The sequence below is a fragment of the Leptonychotes weddellii genome, chromosome 14 (genome assembly GCF_054177405.1).
Source record: "Leptonychotes weddellii isolate Sample4059 chromosome 14, ASM5417740v2, whole genome shotgun sequence".
NCBI classification, from domain to species: Eukaryota; Metazoa; Chordata; class Mammalia; order Carnivora; family Phocidae; genus Leptonychotes; species Leptonychotes weddellii.
The window spans coordinates 78,019,336-78,047,067 of record NC_138382.1 but is presented as its reverse complement, the minus strand read 5'-3'; the positions used below and the strand labels follow the sequence as shown (position 1 = coordinate 78,047,067).

The window sequence follows — 27,732 nt, the reverse complement described above, 5'->3', positions numbered from 1 at the left end:
TGGCCGGGGCGGGAGGAGCGGCCCAGCCCAGCTCCGGGGCCGGGGGTGGGCACGGCCCGCGGGGGGCACACGGGCAGGTGAGATGCCGCTCGGTTTATGCTGGGCCAGCCGTAGCTTGTGATTGCAGCCTGCCCTTCGTCTCTGTCCCTGCGTTTGCGTTTCCGGTGGGTGGCACACACTCTACTTGTCTTGCTGCCCTGGGCCCTTAGGGAGTGGCTGTTGATGAGGACGAGCGCTCTGAAGCTCCAGGACCCCGCACCATGCATGCCGCTGTCCTTGCCTCGGGGACGCCCTTGCCAACTGGACTGGTGGGCCGTCGCTACCACACCCAAGCGCTCACGGTTCCCTCAGGGTACACAACCCAGCGAGACATGGGTTGGAAAGCCGGCCTCAGGAGCCGAAGCCACTGTCCCTGGTCCTGCAAATTCCTGGGAATCAGTGGACAGGATTTGAACCTGGGGCTGAGCCACTCCAAATCCTGCTCTCCAGGCCACCTGGTCTGCTGCCCCCATGCCTTCTTTACCAGCTCCTTCTCCACGGGGACTGCAGCCGGCGATCCCGTTCAGCTCCCAACCCCAAACCTCCCGCCCCAGTTGCTTCGCCAAGCGCAGTGCGGGTGGGAGCTCAGATGTGGGGTTGCTGGGTGGAGGAGACGCCCCGGATGTGGATCTGGGAACTCTGGCTCTGGTGCGTCCTCTAGGCTCCCGCCATGACTGGTGTGTGCCGTTCCCGGCGTCCTCCATGGACAGGACAGCTTCCACGGGGGCAGGTCTGTGCCGGGGAAGGCAGTGAGTGTGTGCATGCAAGTGTGCGTGCGTGCGTGTGTTCGTGCTGTTTTTGCTGACTCAAGACCAGCATATTTCCAGTCACGATCATCTGCGGGGGATCCTCTGGGTGGGGGTGCGGGACAAAGGGACATGAGTGGCCAAGGTGAGCCGGGGATTCTGGTGGCATCCGGACCAGCGGGCCGGCGGGGCTGAGGCTTCCCAGGGCCCGAGTGCGCGTCTCTGCCGGCAGCCGGAAGCCAGAGTTTGCTGCGGTGACGGCCGCTCTTACAGACCCTACAGGCTCAGCGTTCTTTTCTTCTCTTCTCTAGTTCCTGTGCTTGAAGAACATCCGCACCTTCCTTAAAGTCTGCCACGATAAATTTGGACTGAGAAACAGTGAGCTGTTTGACCCCTTTGACCTCTTCGACGTCCGAGACTTTGGGAAGGTGAGTGGTCTTCTCCAGTGTCCGGGCGCAGTGGCCGAGTGCCAGCTCAGTGCGGGGTGGGGGTGGGGGGCCGGACGGGACAGGCCTGGTCCCTCCAACACGGCGCCACGAGGGCCTTTCCACCCCTGTGTCCCGCACGGGCAGGCTGGGATGGGGACCATTATGTCTTCTGATGGATGGAGGCTGAGGGCTCGAAGGAAGAGCTGGTTCTGTGCTGCGTGCAACCCGGGGGGTCCCCAGTCTCCGTGCACTCTCCAAGGACGGCACCACGCGCCCCCCCCCCCCCCAGGGCTTTTGCACAGGCTCAGCCAGACAGCCGCTTCCCGGACTGCCCGGAGGAGCCCATTTCCACCTGCTGATGGGAAACATCAGAAGATATTTATTGCTTAATTTATCGGAGAAGCATCATCGGGGACTGGGTGTTTGAGGAAATGTGCTGTGAATACATGATTTATGAAATGCAGGGGGACTTCTGTATTTGCTGTTGCAAGTGCGGAGAAGTCCGTTCCAGTGCTAGGACTACCGTTGGTAGCCAGGACTTCCCCATGAGCCACCTGGCCTGATGGGACTCTCCCCGGGTTCTGGAATTCTCTAGAAAGGAGATTCAGGGACCCCCTCAAGAGCCCATCCCTGTGTGATTGCCACTTTTTATCAGTTTCTGTTTCCCCCGGAAAGGCTCACTCGCGTCCCTGCTGCTGCGGTGCCCCTTCCTGGGGCCCCAGGCCGCCCTGCTTCCCTGTGCCCCGGGCACGTGTGCTGGGGTGGGAGCGCCGAGGGTGGGATGGGGTCATGCTGGTGTCCTTTGCCGTCAGTGGGCTTTTCAGTTCCCCGGGGTTGCTTTCAGAGGGTTGGAGCTCCTCTCCTGTTCTTTTTTTTTTTTTTTTTAAAGATTTTATTTATTTATTTGAGAGAGAGAGAATGAGAGACAGAGAGCGTGAGAGGGAGGAGGGTCAGAGGGAGAAGCAGACTCCCCGCCGAGCAGGGAGCCCGATGCGGGACTCGATCCCGGGACTCCAGGATCATGACCTGAGCCGAAGGCAGTTGCTTAACCAACTGAGCCACCCAGGCGCCCACTCCTCTCCTGTTCTTGTTCTTCCTTGTGCGTGGCAGTGCCCTGGGCAGGGAATACACGCACACACACGTACATATATACTCACGCACAGAACCGCTATTTACAATAACCGTGTAGAGAAGAAGACAGGATACACCCTGGCCAAATCCATTTCTTGGCTGGCGGTTAAAATGCAGATGATCCAGTCTATAATTCCATTTTAGTTTTGATTTGCTACCACTGAACGCAATGATGTAAGTAAGACGTACATAAATTCAGATCCAACTCTCATCGTACGACCCACCAACCGTGTGGCCACACGGTTTGCAAGGGGGTGCCCCTCGTCAGAGGTTCCAGTGAGGCGGCTTGGCTCCAGGGTGATGTCCCAGCTGCAAGCAGAGGGGCTGTGTGGAGGCTGCTGCTGGAGCTGGCCTCCGGTCTGCCCACATCGAATTGGTGATGCTTTGCCACGCCGTGGCCTCTGCTGTGGAAGGCAGGAGTGGGCAGTGGATTTGGACCAGGAGTCGCGGTGGGGCGTTGCCAGGTGACGCCTCGGACCCGGGTGCCGAGCTGCATGCGGGGACCTCAGTTCATGCCTTGCACTGAGGACCCTCGGCTTCGGGAAGGGCAGGGCTCGGGGAGAGCTCCCCCCATCCCGCCTCTGCTCTCCATGTTGTGACCCTTGAGTCAGACTCCTCGAAAAACTGGCCCTGCTAATTGGCTGGATGACTTGGCAGGTGACCCGGTGCCTCTGACCTCTGTTTGCCTGGCTTTGGGAGGTGGCGAGGCGTCCAGCCCCTCAGTAGGTTGTCCTGAAGTGCCGAGCATTTGTTGCTGGCCCCCCGCCCCAGGATTGGCCGAAACGGAACTAGACCCTCGTAGATCTGTGGCCTCTGATTTTTTTCCCTCTATTATTTTACTCATAAGTCTGCACCTTTGGAAGACAGAACCAGAGAGCTAAGCACATGGACTGCAGACCCTTGCAGGCTGGGTTCGAGTCCAGCGAGCAGCCATGCCCAAGTGACTGGCTCAGTTTCTCCAAATCCTACTTGTAAAATGGTGGTAAGAACACCACCCTCTGAGGTCTGCTGAGCAGGAAGTAGAATTGTGTTCCTGGAGTGCTTAGTCCCTGGCACACGTCCCAGGAAGCTCACCCTTGTTCTTCGCCTCCCTTCTCCTCTGTCCTTTGGCCTCATGTTGACTGCGTGGAAGCCACGTGGGGCTCCAGCAGAGCCTGGCCTGCCCCCCTCCTGCCCCGTCCTCCCCGTCCATCTGGCTGAGTGTCCTTCTCGTTGAGCTCCTCCTGCCCCGCACGTGATTCTTACCGAGGTAAACCTGTGGTTAGCGTTTCCAAGCTGGGGGCCAGCAGAGGTTTGGGGTGCTGGGACGTGCTCTCCCCAGAGGGGCCACTGTTCCAATCTGTTTGCTTGGCTAATCCCTCCTGATGTCCAGGGACGGGATACCCTGGAAAAACCAATACAAGCAAAGCCCCAGCGCCCATGGCCTGCTTTGCTTGGTACCCAGACAGACAGGACTCTCCCACCCCTGGAGGGTGGTGCTGGGCAGGGTGCAGCAGTGGACAGGAGAGCTTGCTGATGGCAGGCTGCTGAGAAGGAGTGCGTCTGGTCTTTATTCAGGTGTTACCTCCTGAGATGGGCCTGGCGAGGAGGTCCCTGTGCGTAGCTCCATCTGGCCACAGAGACAGAGCGTAGGTTCTGTGCATCACTTCAGGGATGTTTACGGAGGTTTCCCCGTGGGCCCGAATTTGCCTTCTGGCCTCCAGGAGCTCAGTCAGCACGGCCTGGCAGTTCCAGCTGGGCCTGGTGGTCCTCACTGACGTCAGACCATGAAGATGTGACCTCTCACTCTGTCCTCCCGCTGACCCCCGCTGCTGCCCCGGAGCGCTGAGTTCCAGTCTTCAGGAAGGCAGTGTCTGTCCCAGTACTGAGCACAGCGCTCTGTAGGGTCAGAACTGACCCTTTGTCTCCTGCGTGGGTGAGGCCAGGGGGGCAAAAGGAGTGATGTCTAGAGCCAAGTCTGGTTGCTGCTGACCGGAACCTGCCTGGAGCCTGTGTGGAGGGGTTTGCTGACACTTAATCCGGGGGAAGGGTTTGGGACTGGTTGGCGGGAGGCTGCCCGGCCTGGGTGTGCGGGGCCGGGGCCCGGAGGGGCAGGTTTCCGTCTCACTTCTTGATGGTTGTCTTCTACATACAGTCACGGCATTCTGGGGTACAAAGGATCCTAATGGAATAGCTGGTTAGTTAGTCTCAGGCTGCTTTAGAAATTTCCAATTTTTTTGGGGGGGTGCTGTTATTTAAGAAGGTTTGATTGCGTTCAGATCCAGTCCCTGTCCTGGTTTCTTTGTTCTTTTTCTAAGCAGCTGCTTTTCAGCTTCCTGTCTCCCGTGTTTCAGGAGTCACTCCTTGGGGAGAAAAGGCACTGGTGCATTCATTCATTCCTCCGTCCACCCACCCGCCCATTCACACACCCATGCACACATCTACCTACCCAGCCACCCACCCATCTACCTACCCACCTGCCCAGCCACGCATCCATCTACCTCCCTACCCACCCAAGCCACACATCCATCTACCTATCCACCCACCCATCTACCTGTCCACCCACTCAGCCACACATCCATCTACCTAGCCACCCACCCATCTACCTACCCACCCGCCCAGCCAGCATCCATCTACCTCCCTACCCATCCCACCTAGCCACCTACCCATCTACCTATCCACCCACTCAACCATGCATCCATCTACCCACCCGCCCAGCCACGCATCCATCTACCCACCCACCAACCCAGCCACCTACCCATCTACCTATCCACCCACCCAGCCACACATCCATCTACCCACCTACCCAGCCACCCACCCAGCCACCCACCCCATCTGCCTATCCACCCACTCAGCCATGCATCCATCTACCCACCCACCCAGCCACCCGTTCATCTACCCACTCACCCATCTACCTATCTACCCACTCAGCCACACAACCATCTATCCACCCGCCCAGCCATGCATCCATCTACCCACCCAGCTACCCAGCCACCCACCCATCTACCTATCTACCCACTCAGCCACGCATCCATCTACCCACCCGCCCAGCCATTAAGCACTTAATTTACCATGCATTTTTGAAGCACTCACTAGGCTAGAGATAAAAGGGAGAGAAAGTCTTGCATGGCATTTGCCCTCCAAGGGGAGGCCCAGATTAGCTCCTGTGCCATCAATTATAGAAGAAAGGAGAGAGTGGAAACCCTAGAACTTTCCCAGAAGCTGCCCGGCTCTGACCCACCTCTCAGCCATGACACTGGAGGTATTCCTCTGTGAGTTCGTTGTGCGGAGGATCTGACTCACTGAAAGCAAGGCTTGTGTTCTTAAGGGAAAGGCTAAGGCCCCCTCCTCGGGGATACCGCTGTGGAGAGCTGGGCTGATTGCCTCATTCTTCCCGTGTACAGACCGGCCCGCGCCCCGGCCCTTGGGCATCTCCTTGGGCCTTTCTGCTGGGGGAGAGTGGGCCGGGCAGGGCAGGTGCAGAGGGAGCTGGTGTTTGGGGGCCCATGAAGCTTCAGAAGGTGTTTACTTAACCGGGTTCTCTGCTCCCTGGCGAGACCCTGGGCAGAGGCCTTGGGGCAGTGGGCAGGTGGACCCCTGGAGACCCTCGAGGGCTGCGGGAGCCCTGGGTGCTGCCAGCCACTGAAGGAGCGAGCCCCGCTCACCAGAGGAAGCCGGCCAGGTGCTTTCTTTCCAGAGCCTTCTCTCGTGTGGGTCCTGTTGGAGCAAGGTGTGGAGGTGGCCGGCCAGAGAGAGGGGGGCTTAGCAAAGCAGACTTTGCAAAGACTTGGGCCCCTTGAGCTTTCCTTTCTTTTTTTTTTATTTTTTATTTTTTTAATTTTTTTTATTTATTTATTTGAGAGAGAGAGAGAGACAGCGAGAGAGGGAATACAGCAGGGGGAGTGGGGGAGGGAGAAGCAGGCTTCCCGCCGAGCGGGGAGCCCGATGCGGGGCTCGATCCGAGGACCCTGGGATCATGACCTGAGCCGAAGGCAGTCACTTAACCGACTGAGCCACCCAGGCGCCCCTTGAGCTTTCCTTTCTGCAGGGATGAGATGAAGACAGTGTGGGCCCTCACGTGGCACATGAGGTCTCAGCAAGGACATGAAGCCTGGGTCCCGGTTGGGTTTACTAGTGGTTTCTTCCTCTTCCTGCACTTCCTCCCCCGCCACCCCCCAGCAGGCTCCATCCAGCAGGAGCTGGAGGATCTGGAAAATTGGTTCCGGAAGTCGTTCCTTCTTTGGTGGCTCCCCTGGTATTTCTCACATTAAAGGGATTGAGTTTGGGTGGGGCGCGTGTGGGGCATGTGAGCCCGCAGGGCTTGCTCGTGGGAAATCCCGCCGGTCCGTGGACCCTTCCTCTTTTCCCTTCGTGCCCTCTGTCGGACGCACAGGGCCCAGAGTGGGAGGGGGCGTGGGAAGGCCGCACGGGGGGCCTGCTTCGGCTGGATCTTCCAGGGAACGCCATTGCCCCGGCTTGCAAGCTGATTGGGAATTTTGGAGAGAAGATCCTGGTGAGACCGCAGAGTTTCTGTGGCTTTCTTCTGGTATTTTGGTCCCTGGAGAGCGCAGAGAATAATCATGACCAAGGGACAGCTCCACCTCCTGATTGTGCGCTGGCCCCGTGGGTTGGCTCACATGATCTTCCCGTGCACCGTGACGTTGGGTGTCCTCACCCCACCTCACAGAACAGGAGGTCAACACCAGCCTGCAGGGAGCTGCCCTTCCTGGGCCCTGCTCCCCACCCCTGCCGCACTCATTCCCTTCCCTGGGCTTCCTGCAGGCCGCCCCCTGCCCAGAACTGTCTCCCCATAGCTGCAGGGCCGCCTTCCTCCCCTCTGGGGTCTCTGTTCAGATCTCACTGTTGAGAGGGGTGGCGTGCCCCCTTTGCTGCCGGCTCCTCTGTGGACAGCGCTGCCACGAAGTAACTCGTCCTTTCTTGGTGTGCCTGTCACCGTCCACCTCCTGGCCGTGGGGACTTGGGTTACTGATGTCTCCCAGGTGTCTAGAATCGAACTCAGCACGCTGGGACACCTGCCTGTGTTTGCATGGATACGTGGATCTTACAGGAGGAGCCCGGGAAGCCTCTAGTCAGGACGGGGTCGGGGGGGCACCTCGCAAGAAGCCCTGGCGCCCTCCGTGGGTCAGCCGCCTCACTGGGGCCCGAGGAGACTGGGCATCCAGGACCTCCCCCCAGGTGGCGCCCCATCGCCGACGTCAGGGACCCATTCCCAGTGTGTGCCGCCCCCAGCCCAGGCCGCCCTGCCCGCCTGGGACCCACAGGTGCCCCTGGTCAGCGGGGCTCGCTTTAGCCTCTGTTTGGGCAGAACCGATGACCCTCAAGGAGGGTCTGCACACCCTCCAACAAGTGGGTTTAATTCTCCGATTTATGATTCATGAAGACATTGTCTAGGCTCAGAAACTTTAGAGGTGGTTGAAGCTGGCCCTCAGCAAGGCTGGGGCGGTCCCACGGGCCGCTCCTTAGTTTAGTGTGTGAAGGGGGCTGGGGCCGCTCCGGGATCCCCATCCCCCCTTCCTCCCACGCTCCCTCTTGTCCTCCTCCTGCCAGTAGCAGTGGCTCGCAGGTTCGGGGCTCCCTGCTGGCTTCCTTAGGTCCCTCAGGGGCCTCATGAAGTAGGGAGGTACCTGAGGCCCAGAGAGAAGACGCATCTTGCTTGGGCCCCACAGAGACGGTGGAATCGGGGGTCTGTTGGGGTCCTGCTGGGAGAGGGGGGTTCTTGCGTATTCTGCCGCACCCTCCCTTCCGCCAGGAGAGGCGGCTGTATGCAGGGATGGGGCGTGGTCAGCCCTGTGGATTTCTGCCACCTGCAGGGGGTTGGGAAGCTAGGCTGGAGGCTAGGGTGGAGGCTGGCAGGGCAGAATGGAGGCCAGGAGGCAGTGTGGAGGCCTGAAGCACTGTCCAGGGAGAGGCCGTAAGAGGACTAAAGCACGAAAGAGCAGGCTGTTGGTTGTTTAGAAGATGCATGGCAGTGAATGCTTGTCTTTCCAAATGAAGGTGAGAACAGGTGCAGGTAATTCCCTCCTGCAGTGGATTTCAGACCACTTTGGGCCTCTCAGGAGGCCGGGAGGAGGCTGGGAGGGCAGGGCCTGCCGAATCAGAGTGAGACTACTCTTATCTGCTCTCCATATCGCATTTGCCTGGCATTTTGCTTAAATAAAGGGTTCCCAAGAGGCTAAAAATGCAGTTTGAAACCAGTGGTCCATAACAGCCCAGGCCCGCCTCCCCGGGTTTGGGGTTTTGGTCGAGGGGTGGAGGGGGTGAGTTGTGGCAGGCCTGGTTGCACCTGTGGGATGACTGGATGATGTCCTGGGCGTGGGAAGCAGGGGCGCATCTGCTAGCATCCCTGTCCCTCCCGACTGCCCTGGCTGGGTCCAGAGCCCGATCTGCGTGCCACCCCATGCCCCCTTAGCTTCTGTCTGTCGGACACAGGTGCCCTTCCCCCGTCTTCCCTCAGTTCCACTCCCTGTCTCTGCTGGGCACCCTCCTCTGTCGGCCTGTCCTTACCCCCACTCCGTCCCGCCAGGTGTGGGAGATCTGGCACGAGCTGCCCCCCGCTCCGTGCTTGCCCATCAGCACACACTGCAGCTCCCCAGCAGTCTACTGGGGAGTTGGCCCACGAGACGGAACCGGCTTGCTCTGCGAGACCTCCCGTGTGTTCCCGCTGTTGCCGTCTCCCCCTCTGCTCCTCCCACCAGTCCCACCCCCTGCTCGCTGTCCTGGGGCTTCTTGGCTGTGCTAGAGCTTCTAGAAGCCAGGTAGAAATGGAGCCGTTGAGACAGTTTTCAGAGCTCCGGACGGAATGGGGCCCAGATGGCACTGGGCTGGATTCAGAGGTCATCTCACCCCTTGGGGCCACAGTCTCCCCATCTGTAAAATGGGTTTGCAGCTCGGCCTTCCCTCTGAGAAGTGTGGAGGAGGACCTGGCAGGGTGCGGCCGTGCGTGCTAGCTTCTGAGCCCGCAGCTCTCAGGGTGGTGCCCTTGTCCTCACCCCCGCTGAGCAGGTGGCTGGTGGCCTTGGTGGGGGTTGGGGTGCGGCCTGTGGTTCCTGCCACCAGCTTGTGCTGCGTCAGCCCCAACATTGATTTCTCTGTTTAGTGTCTGCATCGATGAGCGTGTCCCCTGGGCGCTGTCTGGTCAGGGAAGGACGTAGCAGGCCGCCTCAGGCACCCAGGCCCTGCGCTGCCGCGCGTTTGCCCGTCCCCTCCTCGTGTGTGTTCACTCGCGGCGTGCAGGGCCCTGGGCGCTCACTGGAGGCCGCTCGTTTGATGACTCGCAGACACTGACACCGCGGTGACCACCTGCACGTCGTCGGCCAGGCGCTCTGGTCTCAGAGTCCACTGTGCACTAATTACTTGTTCAGATGCAGGAGCTGCCCCAGGCCCAGGAGGGCTCAGGCGGGGCTGGCGTCACAGCTTTCCTGCTCCAAACAGTGCCTCCTACTCTCTGCGGGCTGTCTGTTCCGGCCGCGGGGAGCCCACCCGCTTTCCGGGGACCTGGACAGCCCTGCATGCACACACGTACGCACTCACGTGCACACATCTGTGCAGAGTCAAAGAGGCCCTTCGGATGCTGACCCGCTGTTTCCTAACTGGGGTGGGGGTGGTTTTCTTTGCTCTCTTCCAGGCGCAAGCCATTGGCCGACACAGCCTTCATGGTGGCGGAGGGAATGAGGCGGGGGGCTTTCGGTTTCAGTGCGGGAGTCCTGAAAATGAACAAGTGTGACGAGCCATGCGGTCTGGGCCTGCCCCCCATGTGGACTGGTCAGCTCTTGTGCGTGAGGCTGGGGGCCTCTGGGCCCTTGTGATGGTCCCTCCAAACCCCTGGGCGGGGTCCCAGGGAGGTTGTGGCGCCCACACCTGGCCCGAGAGGTCTCCGAGAGGGGCCTTGGCTGAGGAGCGACCGGACGTGTTGATGTTCTTCTTGCTCACGGTTCATTTTCGGGGAGAGTGGACTCGGGGACTCTCTGGGTGCGTGTGGCGGCAGCGGTCAAACCTGCAGAGAAGCCGGGGATGGAGGAGATGGGGCCAGGAGGGTGTGCCCAGGCCTCACCGCACAAGGGCAGGTGGCTGCTCGCCTCTCTGGGCCTCAGTTTCCCCATCTGTGAGCAGACCGTTGCCTGGATGACCCCTTGGTGGTGGTCGTCCCGGGCGCGCCTGTTGTCCCCGTGGGTGTCGGGCAAGCCATGCATATCTGTGTCATCCTGTCTTCTGTGTCTGGCTTTACCCGGCGGCCCCACCCAAGTGGCTGAGAGCTAGCATTTTTCTCAGCTCAGCCTGGTGTGACTCATTCGTGCCTTTTTTATCTGTCCGCAGTTAATTAAATATTAATTGGCTAATTGTTTCTCCCCAGTGCCCCAAGACATTGTTTCTGTTGAAGCCTGACAGTCTGATGTTTGCAGCAAAAAATGCAGAACGGCAGTAAGAAGGAGAGAGGGAAAAAGTAGCAAAATGTAAATAATTAATTGTGACAAGGTATCCTTTCTTGGCACGCTGGGAGGCCCTTCTCGGGTATACTGGTTCTTGCAAAGGCAAGGAGGGGTCTGCAGCCCTCAGCGACCAGCCACCAGCAGCAGGGTCGGGTCTGGGAGTGGGGGGCGCCTCCTCTGAATCACAAAGAGTGCAGCCAGGACCGTGTTGGGGGAGAGGCCCCATGGAGGTTCCAAAAGCTTCACCCCCCTTCTCCCCACCCCACGAAAGGGTGCAGCATGCAGGCTCCCCACCCCTCTGCCCCATTCAAGGATTAGGGAGTTTGGGCTGGAGCCTGTGGCTATGTATCCTGGGTGGTCCTTTTTGACTTTCATTCTTTTTCTTTATTTTTTAAATCTGTATTTTTTTAAAATATTTTATTCATTTATTTGAGAGAGAGAGAGAGAGAGAGGGAGAGAGTGCACATGTGCACATGCACAAAGGCAGAGGGAGGAGAACCAGACTCCCCGCGGAGCAGGGAGCCCGATGCGGGGCTCCATCTCAGGACCCTGGGATCATGACCTGAGCCGAAGGCAGACGCTTAACCCACTGAGCCACCCAGGTGCTCTGACTTTAATTCTTTAAAAAAAATTTCTGTGATAAAATGGACATAACATAAAATGATCATTTAACCATATTTGTGCCCACGGCAGAGGCATTCAGTGTATTCACAGTGTGGTGGGACCACCGCTGCTGTCTTGTTCAGAACTGTTTCGTTGCCCCAGAAGGAAACGGTCTTTCCTCTCCCATGCCTCAGCCCCGAGCAACCACCCATCTGTTTTCTGTCTCTATGGATTTGCCTCTTCTGGATGTTTTCTATGCATGGAACCCCATCACATGTGGCCTTTTGTGTCCGGTGTTTCTCCCTCAGCATCCCATGTCCAGGGTTCACCCCGTCGTGGCACCTGTCAGAATTCCATTCTTTTCAAAGGTTGGGTAATACTCCATTGTGCGGATACATCACCTGCTGTTTACCTGTCGCCCGTGGATGGACATTTGGGCCCTTTCTCCCTTCTGGCTGTTGTGAATCGTGCTGCTGCGAACACGGGAGTGCGAATACCTGTTTGGATTCCTGCTTTTGTTTCTTTTGGGATCTGCCCAGAAGTGGAGTTGCGGATCCCGTGGTAGTTCTACGTTTAGTTTTTTGAAGAACTGTTCTAATATTTTCCACAGCAGCTGCACCATTTGGCATTCCCAACAGGGCACAAGGGCTCCAATTTCTGCACATTCTTGCCAGCACTGCTTACTGAGTGTGTGTGTGTGTGTGTGTGTGTGTGTGTCTGTGATACAACCATCCTAGTGGGGGTGAAATCGTATCTCACTGTGGTTTTGATTTGCATTCCCCTCATGGTTAGTAATGTTGAGTACCTTTTCATGTACTTATTGGCCATTTGTGTATCTTCTTTGGAGAGATGTCTCTTCAAGGCCCTTGCCCATGTTCTAATCTGTTCCTTGTTGAGTGGTGCAAGCTCTTTATATATTCTGGCTATTAACCCCTGAGAGGTATATGATTCACAGGCACTCTCTCCCACTCCATGGGTTGCTTTCTACTCTCCCAAGAGTGTCCTTGGATGCATAAAAGATTTCAGTTTTGACGAAGTCAGATGTAGCTGTTTTTTCTTCTGTTGCCTCTGTTTTTGGCGCCCTGTCCAACAAATCATTTCTGAATCCAGCATCATGAAGTTTTTCTCCTACATTTACTTCTTTTTTTTTTTTTTAAAGATTTATTTATTTACTTGACAGAGAGCAGCACAAGTAGGGGGAGTGGCAGAGGGAGAGGGAGAATGAGACCCCCTGCTAAGCAGGGAGCCCGATACAGGACTCGATCCCAGGACCCCGGGATCATGACCTGAGCCGAATGCAGATGCTTAACCGACTGAGCCACCCAGGCGCCCCTCCTATGTTTGCTTCTAAGGGCTTTATAGTTTTAGGTCTTACATTTGGGTCTTTGATCCATCTCGAGTTAATTTTTGTATGTGGTGGAACTCAGTGTCCAACTGTCCTGTTTTTCGTATGTGGACATCCAGATTTCCCAACACTGTTTCTTGGAAAGACTGTCCTCTGCATCGGACTGTCTCGGCCCCCTTTGTAGAGAGCCGTTTGAGCATGTGTTCGAGGGAGGGCGGGCGTTTGTTTTGAAGACAGGGAACAGAAGCGCCTACCGAGTGACCACATCTGCTGGTTCGTCTGAGAAGAGTGTGCCCGGTTGGGCCCTGCTTCACCTGCCTCAAGATCCCCATCCTTAAAAGTCACCCACCCCCAGCACCATCCCCACTTGGGGCGCTTGGTCCACTGGGCACCTCTGCTTTCCCATGGGGGTGTCAGGCCCCTTCCTGAAGCATGTGAGCCCAGGCAGGGAGACGGTTCTGGGGTCACGGCTTTGCCAGAGCCAAGGAAAGAGAGATGACAGGGTGGGTGTTCTTTTCCCCCAGCTCAGCCAGGTAGAGCAGGTGGGGGCTGCCCCAGCACCTCCCAGGAACAGGGCAGCGGGAAGTGGGGGACAAGTTTCCAGCGGCTGCGGAGTGAACTGAGACCAAAGGGTGCCCGGGCCCCTCACCAGCCCCAGATGGACCAGGAGCCCGGGAGCCCCTTCTGTCCCTGTGTGCTGTCTGGTGGGGACCAGAGAGGCACACCGTCTCCCGCCCGCTCTACCTGCCAGCGCCAGGAGTACTCAGGTTGACTGCTACATGCAGACATCGTTGGAACAGCCCTCACATCCAGTGCTTGTGGCTTGATTTCCATGAAGAATGAACATCTCGGCAGACGGGCTCTGCGGAGATTTGTATTAATCTGCGGTTGATTGCTTGTTCTTGCTTAGGCCCGGGGCTTCCTCCCAGCTTCCCCACGGAGCCAGGTGGAGCGGTAGGAGCTCATGGGAACGCGGTGGGGCCAGCTTTGAAGTCAGAGCCCAGTCCCTGGGGTGGCCTCCGGGATGCGGAGGGGCTGCTCCCAGATGCAATAGGGGTCGCTGGGTGCCTGATGGGAAGACTGCTTCTTCAGGGACGGCTGGTAATCGTGATGAAGGGGCGGCTCAGTGGACGTGCAAGGAGAACGTGAACACGGGTGGACTCGGCTGAGGCCACAGACAAGAAGGCCCGGTGCCTGAGGTCAAGGCCAGCCCCTCGCGCCGGTCCAGCCAGCACTGGGACCGTCCCCCGCTGTCCTGGGAAGGTGCGCTCCTGGCCCGGGGTCGTGTGGACGTACCGGGCTCGGCACAGCCTTGCAAGCACCGTGGCTGTCATGGGGCCCTCCTGGGAACGAAGTGGCTATGATTGCTGTCTTGGGGGTTCCAGCACGGTGGCCCCTGGCTGCCCGCTGTGCGTGGCATGGAGGGTGTGGACACCTTTGATCCTGGTCTCATGCTCTGTGCAGTACAGGGCAGGGCAGGGAAGGCGAGCACTCTTGGGTCTCTTTAGACTGGAGGCACCATGCATGCTTGATGTCACTGCCAAGAAGGGCTGAGCTCAGGACTGAGCCTGGCGGCAGCTCTCATTCTATCAGTGAGGCTCTGGAAGGCAGCGGTCAGGAGGTGGGTCCTGCTGTATCTGGGCTTGAGACCCAGAGGCCTGCGACCGTTGAGTGAGACTCAGCTCCCTTTCTGGACATTCAGTGTCCCCCTGCCTTCCTCCCTCCCTCCCTCCCTCCCTCCCTTCCTTCCACTACCACCTAGGAGGGAGCGCCCAGCTGGGCCAGATGCAGGGGACAGAGTGCTGAGTGGGACAGACCCCACAGCCTCGGTTTCTGTGTTGTGTGCTGTCTGGGGGTGGGGGGGTGGGGGGGCGGTGGCTCCCACGTGTGGGAGTTTGGAGGCTGAGGACCAAGGTCCTCAGGGGACCTGCTGAGTCCATGTGGCCGGCCTTGCCCTCCAAGGACCCTTGTGAATATCCTCTCCTCTCCTCTTAGGGCTGTAGGTTTTCAAATAGTATGCAAATGAAGCCAACGACATTTATTAAGTAATTAGTTTTCCCATTTTTAATTAATCAAAGGCTAATTATGAGTTACATCTCCAGTTAGAGTTTCTGATCCATACTTGGAAGCAGTGCCCCACGTGGCGGGTGCGCCAGCCAGCCAGGAAGGGGGCAGGCAGGAAGTTAGGAATTGGGGGTTTTCAGTTCGGGCGTGTGCAGGGTACTTGGAGACCACATGGACCGTGACCTTCAGGACCCCAGGTAGGGCCCCCATCAGTGTGGAGGGCACAGCCGGTCATCACTGGGCACTGTGGCAGGCTGGCAGGCGTGCGGAGGCAGCAGAGGGAGCTCCGAGGGTGACAGCAGCCCCAGCCCCAGGCCAACCCAAGGCTCTCTGTGTCATGGGGTTCTGGGAGGGTCAGCCAGGGCGCTCAGAGGGCGGGCGCCTGGGGAGGAATGGTCCTCGCGGCAGGCCGCCTGCGCCTGGAACAGTGGGCCTTAGCCAAACCCTTGTGGTGCCGATGGGGACGCAGGCCTGCTTTGTGGCCCTCTGGTGGGTCTCTTGTGGCCCCGGAAGCCCAGGCCCCAGGTGAGGGGAGGCCCAAGCACAGCCTTTCAGGACGACCAGGCGAGGCTGTCGGCTCAGCCTCTGATGGAAGACCCCCTCACCCGTGTGAGCTGCTGCTTTCTTGGGGGACACTCGGGCACAGTTAGGGGAGCCTGGCTCCCGGCCTGTGGTAGGGTCCCCACCCTGGCCCGAGTGCGGCCTTACACTGCGGTCTGAAGCTTGCAGGAGCCGGCTCTGGGCTCGAGACGAAGGGCAGGCAGGGCCTTTCACCTCTCCGCCCTGGGGTTGCCAAGAGCGCCCTGTTTGTCTTGCTTCCCTGAGACAGACCGCGTCCATCTGGCGCTGAGCTCTGTGCTGTTTCCGGCTTGCATTCCTTCTTGATCTGAGGCTGAAATATTTTAGCTGGTGGCAAAAATGGCTAAGTGCCCTTTCTCCCTCCTGAGATGAGAGGAATGTTCAAGAAAAATCCGGTGTCCTGGCGCCTTTCCTCAGTGAGCGGCACTCTCTGATCTGGGGTTTAGAAAGGCAGGGATGTTGGCCCGCCCTCCTGGCCACTGAGGACAGGGAGGCCCTGGGCCGGGAGTCTGGGTGCCTGGTTTCTGGGAAGCCCCCACCCAAGGCTGTGTGGCTTTGGGGCAGGTCACAGGAGGCAGCTCCGCGGTGCCTTCGGGTCCCCTTGCCCAGCCGAGCGGGGCCCTGCTCAGGTCGGGAGGCCTGGGAGTTGTTTAGCTTCCAGTGGCCTCCGCTTCTCATGAGTACCTGCTGCGCAGGTTGGCAGTGAGAACTCAGGGGAAGGGTGGCCATGGTGCTCCTCCCGTGGAAGGTTCCGGAGCAGGCATAGTGGTGGTTTCCTCCAGCATTGGAAATGCAAAGACGTGGCAGTGAGGAGGCGGCTGTGGACGGTGCAGCCATAAACCCTGGGAGCTGCAGGCAAGCCGGTGACGAGGGGAAGGAGGAGAAAGTCCAGTGGTGGAGATGATTCGAGAACACGACTGTGATTGTTGGGAGGCCGTGGCTCCCCGGCGCTGAGGATGGGCTGGCGTCAGACAGGCCTGAGCTTGGGGGATCCGAGGTGCGAACGAGATGTGTGTGTGTGTGAGTGTGTGTGTGTGGAGGACCCGCGTCGTCCCAGCTAATGAGCGCTCAGAAATGCCTCCCAACAGGTGCTGCAGGCCTGGGCTTCTAGATGCTTCCTGGTGATGGAGGTAGCCGGGGGAAGCAGCTGGGCGTGGGTTCGATGGGCAGATATAGGCACTTGAAAACGCGGGACTAAGACGATTACGCGCAGGCCTTCTGCCCCGTTTTGTCTCTGCCACAGCGAGGACCATGCTCCTCCTCTGTGTAAAAGTAGTTTGTAGCTGGGCTGGAGGCAGAGTCTGTAATGTTTCTAATGGTTTCCCTATTAATTTAACTGGTGGAAATCACCCTGAGATGTCTTTCAAGTGGAAAAGGAGAGATGTCCTAATACTGTGGGCATATCATTAGGAAAAGCAAATTAAATCATGTTTAATGGTGTTAGAATCTCAATCACTTTGGAAGATGGAGCCAGTGAAGCGGGGAAATGAGAGATCGCTGACGCCCTTCGGAAGGAGGTCGGGGAAAGGAGCATCCAGGCGCGCTCGTGGGGGTGGCGGCGGGCCAGGGCTGGGGGGCTCAGCCAGCGAGGGCCGGCGGTGGGCAGGCAGCTGGGTGGGATCCAGCCTTTTCACAGCGCTGGGTGAGTTCTGTGTCTCAGGGCTCAGTCTCTGCCAGCAGGGTGTGGGGCCACTGTAGGCTGGGTGTGTGTCCCTCTGAGTCATGTGTTGAAACCTAACCCAGCCCGAGGTGAAGGTGTTGGGATGCCCTTGGGAGGGGAGGAGGTCGCGGGGCGGAGCCGCAGGAGAGGGACCCCAGGGGCTCCCGCACCCCTCCCACCGCGTGAGGATGCAGCGAGAAGTTACGTCTGTGAACCCGGGAGCGGCCTCGCCGGACACGGACTCTGTGGTTGCCAGGATCCTGGACTAGCAGCTCCCTGAGCTGTGGTCGTGGGCCCGGGTCCAACCAGCCCTTTCTGTCTCCAGGATTCCCTCTTTGGGGTCTTTTGGGTTCTGTCTGAGGTGGGGGGTCAGAACAGCTCAGCCCTTTATCAGATGCCTGACTGACCGGGCAGATTGCTCCCCTCCTAAGCTTTGGTCTCTTCATCATACAGGGGAGGGTGGCCCCTGCCTGGGGGGCTTAGTGGGTAAGTGAACCTCGAGGGCCTGGGCTCAGAGGCAGGTCTGATTCATCTGGAATAGCTGTGGCCCCTTGGTACAGTGTTTACATTTTCGGGGGGGCCACTATTTTGTTTTTGAGTAGATAACGGCACTTTGGAGATTACGCCTTTGCAACTTGCTGGATGATATCTCTAGCTCTTGTGAACATAAAAAAGGCCTCCTGTAAAAAAAAAAAAAAAAGGTTTTCTCTTTTTCTCAGGGTAGGTTTTTAGTTCCCTGATACATCATGAAAAGTATTCAACTTGACGTTCCACCCTTAGGGAGTCCTATTGATGTAGGTAACCCGTGAGGCTTTATCACTCACTTCTTAGCGCTGAGGAGTTGGCTGGATCCTCTCTGGAGAATGGGTTCTGATGAGGAACAGAGAAGGAACTTAGGCCCCTCCAAGGGGCGGACAGGCAGGGGGCCCCAGAGAGGAGAGGCGCAGAGTGCAGAAAACTGAATGAGCACGTGGGCTGGCCCCTCGCTGGCCCCGGGCAGGGAGGGCTGCTTGGCTTTGTTGAAGAGACTTCTGCGTAGTCAAGGAGTGAAGCAGGGGTGGGGACTGCGGGGCATTCGGGCCCCGTGAGAGTAAGAACCTCATCCTTCTTATTTATACTTTGCTGAGCGTTTACAGTACCCCAGCCCCAAACAGCGGGGCTTCTTTGTGTGGGGCCCCTGCAGCCTCACACTCGACAGACCAGGATGCGAGGGCTCAGAGAGGTGCGGTGACTGGCTCTGGGTCACACAGGACATCAGCACCTGGGCCTCTTTCCTCTCACTTCTACCTGACCTGCCCCGGGGTCTGCACACAGAAGACCCTAAATGCTTTAGCAAGACTGGAGGCATCCAAGGCGTGCTTTGCAGGGGAAGAAAGTGGCGGTTGGCCTGGGAAAGCCAGCTACACTGGAGAGGTGGTCCCTCTCCTCGCTCCCCCTGCCCTTCTCTCTTCACCCCTGCTGCCTCCCTCTGCACCTGCCACTGAGACTCCCGCTCACCCACCCCTGCGTCTCAAAGCACCAAACTCCCCATCGGAAGTCGCGCTGTTTCCCAGGACCGGGCATGGAGAACCGGGCTCTGGAGTGGGGGCAGATGCTCTTGCTCGTTCCGGCTTGCCCCGCAGGCCCCTCCCGGCCTTTGTCAGCGCCCACCCCCCTCCCTCCCTCTCCACAAGGAGGGAAACTTCCCAGATGAATCACATCAGTTAGCATTCAGCACCAGTAATGGCTCGGCTCGGCAGACAATTCGTCTTGTTCCTTTCTTCTGCCTTATCTGAGTGAGACGGAGCCCAGCTCCAGTGAGGAGGGAGGGGCGGCTGCCAGCAGACCCCCTCCTGCCCTCCCCTTGTGGGCGTGGCTGGGGCCTGTGCCCGTTTCCCAGCAGCCTTCGTGTTCATGTGTGTTGCGTGTGTGGTCCAGGCGCGCACGTATGCGTGGTGTGTGCACGCATGTTGTGTGTCTGCACACGTGTGTTGTGCTGTGCGGATCTGTGTGCACGTGTGTGCGTGGTGTTCGCTGCATCCTCGGTGTTTGCTGTGGGCTTCTCTGCGGAGACAGGGGGCTCGTCGAAGCCTTGGGTCCTCAGGGTGCTTTGCAAAGAGGGCAAGGCTTCTCTCATCTTGCATTTCCTTCCAAAGAAAGTTCCTCATGCTAGCAGCTGTGCTTCTTGGGAGAAATTCGGCAGGATGCCGGCAGTCGGAGCCTGTGGAATCCCAGAACATGTCGAATCCCCTTGAAAAGATCAGATTGGGGGGTGGGTGGCTGCAGGGAACAGGGAGTCCCGGAATGACCCCATCCCAAGGAGCGGGAGGCAAGGTTCGGTGCCGTGGAGCCCCTGTGCCCTGCCCCAGGACTGTCCTGGTGTCAGACCACGAAAACTGTGGCCGGGCCCTTTCCAGTCCGTGGGTCCCTGACCTGGCCTGGCCACTGTTTACAAAACACTCCGGGGTTTGTAAGGTTCACAAACACAGCACCCGCCTGCGTCCTTGCAGCCCCTTCCCACGAGCCCTCGGCCGTGGAGGACCCTGATGCTGCTGGAGGGGTGGGGGCAGGCGTGGCAGCGGGAGGACCGGCGTCACGCTCCCTTCCAGAGCCCTAGACCCTTGTCCATGCTGTTGACTGGGGAACAGGGCTCTGGCGACAGAGATCAAGACACGAGTGCTGGCCTCTCCCCTTTTTTTGGGGGGTGGGGTGCGTGGGAGCATACTCATAGCATCCAGCTTACCCTTTGAACCTCTTGAAAGCGTGCAGCTCTGTGGCTTGAAGTAAATCTGCTGTGTTGTGCAATCGTCTCCAACTGCCCCTTTGCTGAAGATTCCCATCAGCCCTAAGGAAAGCCCAGACCCGTAGCCGCCGTCCCACCCCAGGCCTCCCGCCCATTCCCCAGCAAGCCCCAGCCTGCTCTCGGTCCCTGGGGACTGGCCTCTTCCGGATACTGCATGGAGATGGAATCCCGCAGCCTGTGGGTTTGGTGTCTGGCTTCTTTCACTCAGCGTGATGTTTTCAGGGGCCATCCACGTGGCCTCGTGTGTCAGGACTTTATCCCTTCTTTTTTTTTTTTTTTTTTTAAGATTTTATTTATTTATTCATGAGAGACACAGAGAGAGAGAAGCAGAGGGAGAAGCAGGCTTCCCGCTGAGCAGGGAGCCCGATGCGGGACTCGATCCCAGGACCCTGGGATCATGACCCGAGCCGAAGGCAGACGCTTATAAACCATCTGAGCCACCCAGGCGCCCAGGACTTTATCCCTTCTTAGGGCCGAATAAAATCCTCTTGTTTGATGGGCCACGGTCGCTCTGCCCGCTTGCCTGCTGACGGGCGTCGGGTGGTTTGGCCACCGTGAACATGTGGGCGAACACCTGTGCTCATGTTTTTGGGCTACAGACCTCGGAGTGGCATTGTGGGGTGTGGTGGCGATTCTGTGTTGAACTCATCGGGGCCGCAGCCTCTCTACCTGAGAGGACAGCCCGGCAACCTCCTGGGGTTTGGGGTCTGGCACACTGAAGCTGAGCTGTTCTTATGGGCTGTGGCTTTGTGTCTTGGTACTGCCGAGAAGCTACAACCCTCCGGCCGGCCCTGCTCCCTGAGGGAGGTCCGGGCAGCATGGGCGCTGGGGCAGGAGGGCTTTCTTGAGGGACGCCACATTCTCCCCGGGACCCGCCTGGACCAAGCCTGCCTGGCCCTGGTGTGTCCTCTCTCTGTTCCTTTCTACCGAGGGCTCGGTCTCCTGCTCCTTCCTCACCCCCTGCTCCCCCACTGTCCGCCATGGCCCCCTCCAGATGACAGTCTTAGCCACCACATCTCTGTGACCACCCAGCGACCACCGTGGCTCGCAGATGTGGTCTGTGTGTCCCAGGTCCAGAATCTGAGCATCTTGGTGGGGCCAGGTGTTGTCCAGCCCCTCGGCGGTGGCTCTGCTGGGGGGCCTGGGGCAGGAGGGATCCTGAAGGGATGGGGTGGGTACGGGAGGGAAATGTGCCTGGTCAGGAAGGGTCGCTTAGTGTCTTTAGTAGCTGTTGGGTTCTGTGTATCCTTGACCATGGCCAGTGAGCAGGGTTGGGGTTGGGGAGCTGGTGGGGGTCCCTGGACCAGCTACAGGAGCTGGGGGTGGGGTGGGGTGGCATCTGTGGCCGGTGGGTAGGGAAGGAAGCAGACAGAGATGGGGTTCTGTTAGGCGGGAGAGGGTGCTCCCAGGGAGCCGCTGTGTGGGCCCAGTGTGTGCTGAGGGGCCGTGAACGAGGTGCCCAGGGGCTGCTTCGGGTCAGATGTGGGTGGGCTCGCGGCTGTCCCTGCAGCTCTGGGTCCTCTGCCCAATCCATTTCATACAGGCCTCTGCATCCCCCATGCCACCAGTGTGGGCCCCTTCCATGGCCTTCACAGTGCTGAATCAGCTCTCTGCTCTGTCCTTCTGACTCTGGAGCACCGTGCACCCTACCTCCCTCCCCAGAGTCCTGGAGCCCCAGCCTCCCGTGGTTTTCTCCTCCAGCCTCTCGGCCGGCATTCTTTTTGTCTGCCCTTCCCGTCGAAAGCCTGATGGGTATCTGACATGGCCAGAGTGGTGTCCCAGGATCCCGGCCTCCCTGCCAGGCTCTGTCTCTCCCAGAGGTTCCTCCTCCCTGTGGCACCCACTCTTCCTCGGTTGGAAATGTTTGGGTGGCTCTCAACGGGGCCATCTTCGCTTTCTAGAGACATTTTTGATGGTCACAGCTGGGGCATGGGGCTGCTCCTGGCATCTGGTGGGTAGAGAGTAGGGGACAGCCCCTCGACATGGACCATCTAGCCCCAGAGTCCGCTGGCGAGGCTGAGGAACCCGAATTATATCCAGACTGACCACTGCGAGCCTCTCCTGCTGGCAGTGGGGTCATGTTCGCACCTGGGTCATTTCAGTCCCTCCCCGCCCCCCCGGTCCATTCTGTCTTCTGCTGCCGCTCTTCCCACCGCTGCCTCCAGCCTGTTCCCTAACGATTCCAGATGCAAGTCTGATTATCGCCCTCTGCTCAAACCCTCCCTTGGGTCCTCTCATACTCTGAGGAACGGCCAACGTCTCCGTGATCATCACGACCCCGGGGGCCCAGCCTGTGCCATCCCTCAGGCCCACCTCGCCCTGCATTGTCCACCCTGCCCGGCTCTGCTGGCCTCTCGCAGCTCCTCCGTGAGGCCAGGCTACTCTCACCCCAGGACCTTTGCACTTCCTGGTCCCTCTGCCTGGACTGCACTTTCTCCAGATGGCTGCATGGCCTGACCCTCCCCTCCTTCAGGTCCTCATCGCCCCACTTACCCTGTTCTGACCACTTCTTCCCATACTCTCTCTATGTCCTCTGCCGTGTTCCCTTCAGAACACTGATAACCATCCTACTAATTGGCATATGTCACTCTCCCCAGAGAACACGGACCCCACGAGAGCAGGGCCGTGTCTCTTATCCACTTACAGATGTCAAGAACCAGAGCAGTGCCTGGCACGTAGTTCCGGCCCCATAAAGCTTTGCAGAATGAGTGAATGAGGCCTGACATGGAAGCATTTTCTGGAGGACTGCCTCATGCGTCCTTCCTGTCCTTCCCAAATACACAGGGGCATCCTTCTGGGGGCCTGGTTCTTTCTGAAACACAGCTGGTTTTTACCGTTCCTTCTCTGGGCTCATTAAACAGACCCACAGCTCCCGGCAGAACGGGAGGTGGGGCTGGGCCCCAGGGGGCTCGCACGCTCTCTCTGGAAGCAGGAAGCGCAAGCAGACTCTTTTATTGACTTGTGCGTCTCGCCTGGAGATCGAGCTCCAGTTGGAGCGTCGGTGCCGTGAGGCGGCCAACACCGTGTGACTGTCCCGCTCGGGAGCTGCCCAGCGCCTCCCAGAGTCACCTGCGTCTTGCTCCCCATTTGCTAGCGCACATGAAGCAGCTCAGCAGGGACGGGATGTGGACCGGCTGTGTTCAGAGCCTGTGGTTCTCAGAGGACCCCTGCCAGGACTGGGTCCCCCCTGCGGGGACTGTTTGCCTGCACCAGTGGGGGCTCTCCCAGTGCTGTGGGGGCTGCACCTGTGAGCAGGCCTTCCCGGCGCACACGGCTGTCTGCACGGGGTCTGGAGCGTTGACCCAGCCCAGTGGAGTGGCCCGTGGTATCTGCCGACATTATGGCAGGGTTTAGTCCAGGGCCAAAGGACATCGAGGATGTGACAGCGCCTGGAGGAGTTGTTTCGAGGCGGCCTTTTGCGGTAGAAAAACTGACGGGGGCAGAGTGTCACAGAGCTGGGGCCGCACCCCCTGCGTGTGCGTGGCTGTTCCCACGGGTGTGTGCGTTTCTCAGCAGCCCCTGTAGGGGAGGGGCTCAGCGCACGGCCGGTCCCCACTCCGCGTGCCAGTGGCAGGTTCCCGGCCGTCCCCGGTGCTTGTGGCCAACGGGCAGTAGTTCGGGGTTCCCGCCAAACCCTCCTCGGGCTCCGAACTGGCTAGAAGGGCTTACAGATCTCTAGAAGACCGTGTACCCACTGGATTCTCGGTGTATCACGGAGAAGGTGGCTCAGGAGCAGCCAGAGGGAGAGCTAACTCGGGTGAGGTGCGGGGCGGCCGGGGAGGCTCCGTGCCCTCTCTGGGAGGGCCACCCTCCCCGCAGCGCCAGGCGTTTGCCACCCCAGGAGCTGTCAGAACCCCCCGGTCAGGGACTTGGTGGAGGTTTTGGCGCGATCGCTCGGTTACAGACTCGGTCTCCAGCCCCTCTCCTCTCCTTGGGAGGAGGGGGACCGGGGCTGCAGCTCCAAGCTTCTGACCACGGCGTGGTCTTTCTGGGGACCAGCCCCCACCCTGAACCATCCAGGAGCCCACCCAGAATCACCTCATTAAAACCAGAGGTGCTCCTATCACCCAGGAAATCCCAAGGGATTTCGGAGCTGGGGGCAGAGATTGAATATGTGTTTGTTCTGCTGGCCCGGGGATGGAGGGTCCTGGGGGGACCGCATCCTCTGCAGTGTATGCAGGTGTATACACATTGTTACCTGGCACATTGGTGAGAAGACCTATCCGCTACAGCATCTTTCGGGAGAAAATCGGTCCCTGAAAGTGTGTCTGGGGCTGCCGGAATGCACATTCCTCTGGGCAGTGTTATAAACCACCCTCCTCAAGCTTCAGCGGGCATCAGAAGAAGCCGGGGGAATGTGTTTCTGAACGCGGAGGCCTGAGTGCTGCCTGCAGTGGGTGATGGTTCAGCAGATCTGGACTGGGGCCCAAGGCTCTGGATTTTTCACCAGCACCCAGGTGGTGTGACAGGCTGGGCCAGAGACTCACTCCTTGGGAAGCCCTGACACGAGGCCTTGGGCTGCAGGTGTTCGTCTCCACCAGGAGGCTGGCTGGGGGGCGGTGCGGGGGCAGAGTCGCCTCAAGCACCTGCCGGCCGTGGGCGTGGCTTCAGGACCCTCGGGACCACCCTGTTGGTACAGTTGGGAGGGGTCAGCAGAGGGCAGAGGAAACGTTTGGAGCGGTGGATGTGTTCACTGCCTCGATCATGTTGGTAGTTTCACGGGCGGACAACTATGTCAAAACCGATCGAATTTAGCACTTTAAATACATGCCGTTTGGTGCATGTTGATCATACCTCAGTAAATCTGTGAAAAATTAGCTACAGCGGACCGTTCATTTCTCGGTGGCCCCAGGCCACAGTCCGGACGCTCAGTGGCCACGTGTGGCTGGGGAGCCGTGTATTGGGCAGTGCAGACACAGCATTTCCCTCGTTCCAGAAAGTTCTAGGGGATAGTACCGCTCTAGAGCAAGGAGCAGGGGACAGGTTTGTGAGTGGGGCATGCTCTTTTTTTGTTGTTTTTCTTTATGAAATCTTACCTCCAGTGACACCATGAGTGCATGAGCATACTCCCTTCATCAGACGGGGAGACAGTAGAGACGGGCCCTGTGCTCATGGGACGCGGCTTGCCCCACCCGACCTCCCTCCCACAGCCTGTTCCGATTCTGACGGCCCTGGGACACGACCCTCCCAGCCGTAGCTTCGTTTCTGGCTGTGTCCCACTGGTGCAGCGGCCCGTGAGTGAACACATAGGTGTGTCAGGATGGCCTTGCTCTTTGCAGGACCCGGTTAGAGTTCCTCAGGCCCTCGTCTGTGCTTGCGGGTGCTCTCGTCAGACAGTGTCCACTCGCTTCCCCCGCTTCTCGTGACTTTGGCCACATGGTTCACTGGACCTCGGGCCCTCATCTGTAAAGGGGGCGGGGTCAGTTCGGGTTAAGTTAGGGAGCTCACAGCACGGTGCTCCCTCAGTCCTATGTCTTCCTCGGAAGCCCCGAGCCTGTAGCCTGCATCAGCTGGAATGGACTTGGCTGCTTATAACCAAACCCCACACAACAGTAGCCTAAACCCGTGAGGATTTACTTTGTCCTGTGAGGAAGTTTGGAGGTAGGCAGGGCAGGGCAGGTGTGACAGCGCCACAGAATCATTGGGGATCCTGGCCCCTCCCATCTTTCTTCTCTGCCTCCTCATCACCGGTTTCCGTCCTCAGGGTCATGGTCCAAAATGGCTGCAAGAGCTCCAGCCATCTCTTCTCTATTCCGGGAAGTATGGAGGATGGTGAGGGGGAAGCTGACTCATGCAGATTTTGCAGAAACGCCACTCACTGCTCTGGTTCCTCCTTATTGGCCAGGTCGTAGTCACATGGCCTCACGTGGTTACAAGGGAGCCTGGGAAGTGTGGTCTTTCGTATTGGGCCGTCCCTGGCAATGTGGGAGTGTACCTGGTGAAGCCGAAGGCGAGGATGGAGATGGGAGGACACCAGCTGTCCCTGCTCTACAGGCAACTGAGTTTAGTGGGGAGAGTGAGTTTATAAGCTCATCCATATTGGTGTACACAAGGAATTTAAAGTTAACACATGTTCGGGGCAGAAGAGGATTTGATGAATAGATAGAGGGTCTGCTCGTGCAGCTTCGGAATCAAGGAGAAGGCCTGGTCTGAGTGCTCCTCCGGCCCAGGGCCCCCACGTGTCCTTCTGCAGGCCAAGTCCTCTGCCCTGTGAGCGCCCCTGGTCTGTAAGGGGCATGGGAGACAGCCCTGCCCCTGGCCAGAATTGGGGACCTCCTTCCCCCCTCGCTGGTGTTCAGTGAGTGCCCACGGTGCCAGGCACCGTCCTAAGCATTTTCTGCGTGTAGCTTGTTGAGGTGGAGGTGGGTGAGGGGTGCCACGTCCCGGCCTGCCCCCTCCAAGCTTGCCGAGCCCTTGACTGCTATGCCCTAACCCTCGCCCATGTCAAGGACGGGCAATAAACCGGGTTGTGCATGGCCACGGAGTCTAGTTGGCTTTGGCAGTTGGGCACGCTGACCCGTGTTGCAGGTAAGGAAACTGCGGCCCAGGGGTTGATGGCTGTTCAACCAGTCCGTCGGTCGCACAGCTCAGCCCTGGAGGAACAGGGTTTTGAACCTGCTGGTGGGCTCTAGGGCGCAGACTCAGCTCTGTGAGTGACTCTCAGGCCAGGAGCTCTGAAGAGGCGGCCACATCTCCGCCCTGCCCTGTGGAAGGCAAACAAGACGAGAAAGCCCAGCCCAGCGTCCGAGTGTCCAGCTGGTCTCCAACGGGAGGCGGTTTGTTGGACTAATTCAATAGCTGTTTCTTAGAACATGCTTTCTCTGCATGGGCGGGGCAGATTTGTTGTTCACCGCCAATCGCTGTGGGTGCCTGGATTTGGGCCAGATGTTGCGTTCTTTGGACTCAAAGTTCAGTATTTGAGCCGGATGCTCACACCAGCTTGCAGGATTCGCCTTTATTCCTGGAGTGCCCCTCCCTCTAGTGGAAGGGGTACTCGTCTTGGGATCCGGGAGGCAAGATGCTAGGCAGCTCTGCTGGGTCACAGTGCCCTGGCCATCATCACGATAGTGGTGACTGGCCTGCCTGGTGCCCACGGAGCCGCAGGGGCTGCAAAGCCAGCCCGGGGGAGTGGGCATGCTCCTGCTGTCAGACGGGGGCTCCCGACACCTGATTTGTAGATGTGCTCACCTCAGACGGACCCAGAACTGGAAAGGGCGTCTGAGGGGCCCTCCCCATGGTCCCCTTCAGGGCTCCGAGTTGACTTGAAGCCACCCCTTCCTTGAGTCTTCCTGGACCATCAAGTGCAGAGGTTCCAGAATTTTCCAGGAAGCCATTGGTCTGGGTGCCCAGCTCTCCCGGTCTCCGGGGATTTGCTGTTTTGGGGAGTCTGGCTTTCTCTCTGGGGGAGGTGACAACCGCTGTGATGTCCCCACAGTCTCTGGCATCATACTTGGGGGGTGGGAGCTCCGTGCCTACGCTGATCCCCACATCCATCCCCCACGGCTTGTCTCTGGGGAAGCACTTGCTGGGGCTTCTCTGTGGTACCAAGTGCACGGTGCCCACGCACCAGATCCAGTGTGGCCTCTGGAAGAAAGTGGGACTCGGCCGTTCACGAATTAGTGCTCCCTGTGCTGTGCAAACAGTCTGACGTGGCTGTCAGGTAATACCGGAAAAGGAAAGTAACCGTGGTCAGGACAGTGAAACCTGGGAGGGGCAGCGGGGACACGGGGCCCAGAGGCCCTTCATGGTACCCCCTGACTGTGCACTCTTGGGTTCCATGCTCCTGACGGCCGATGTGAAGGAGGAATGTGAAGGAGGAAGCCAGTGTTCTTGGTCCCTGTTCCTTCTGAGGGGATGTGGCCTGGGGCTCCATCGAGGTCCCTCTGGGCACCATTTCCCATTGTAGCGGTTCCTCGTTGCACACTCTGG

At 58.8% G+C, this 27,732-nt stretch overlaps 1 protein-coding gene across 2 annotated transcripts in view; it reads left to right on the top strand.

The window, feature by feature from the left end:
• The window catches only part of VAV2 (vav guanine nucleotide exchange factor 2), a 151,787-nt gene that overhangs the window by 31,215 nt on the left and 92,840 nt on the right, over window positions 1-27,732 (top strand). For both annotated transcript variants that reach the window (XM_081803902.1, XM_081803901.1), the window contains exon 2: window positions 1,097-1,213. In XM_081803902.1, the coding sequence (XP_081660028.1) occupies window positions 1,097-1,213 (117 nt within the window). The remainder of the gene's footprint in view (window positions 1-1,096; window positions 1,214-27,732) is intronic.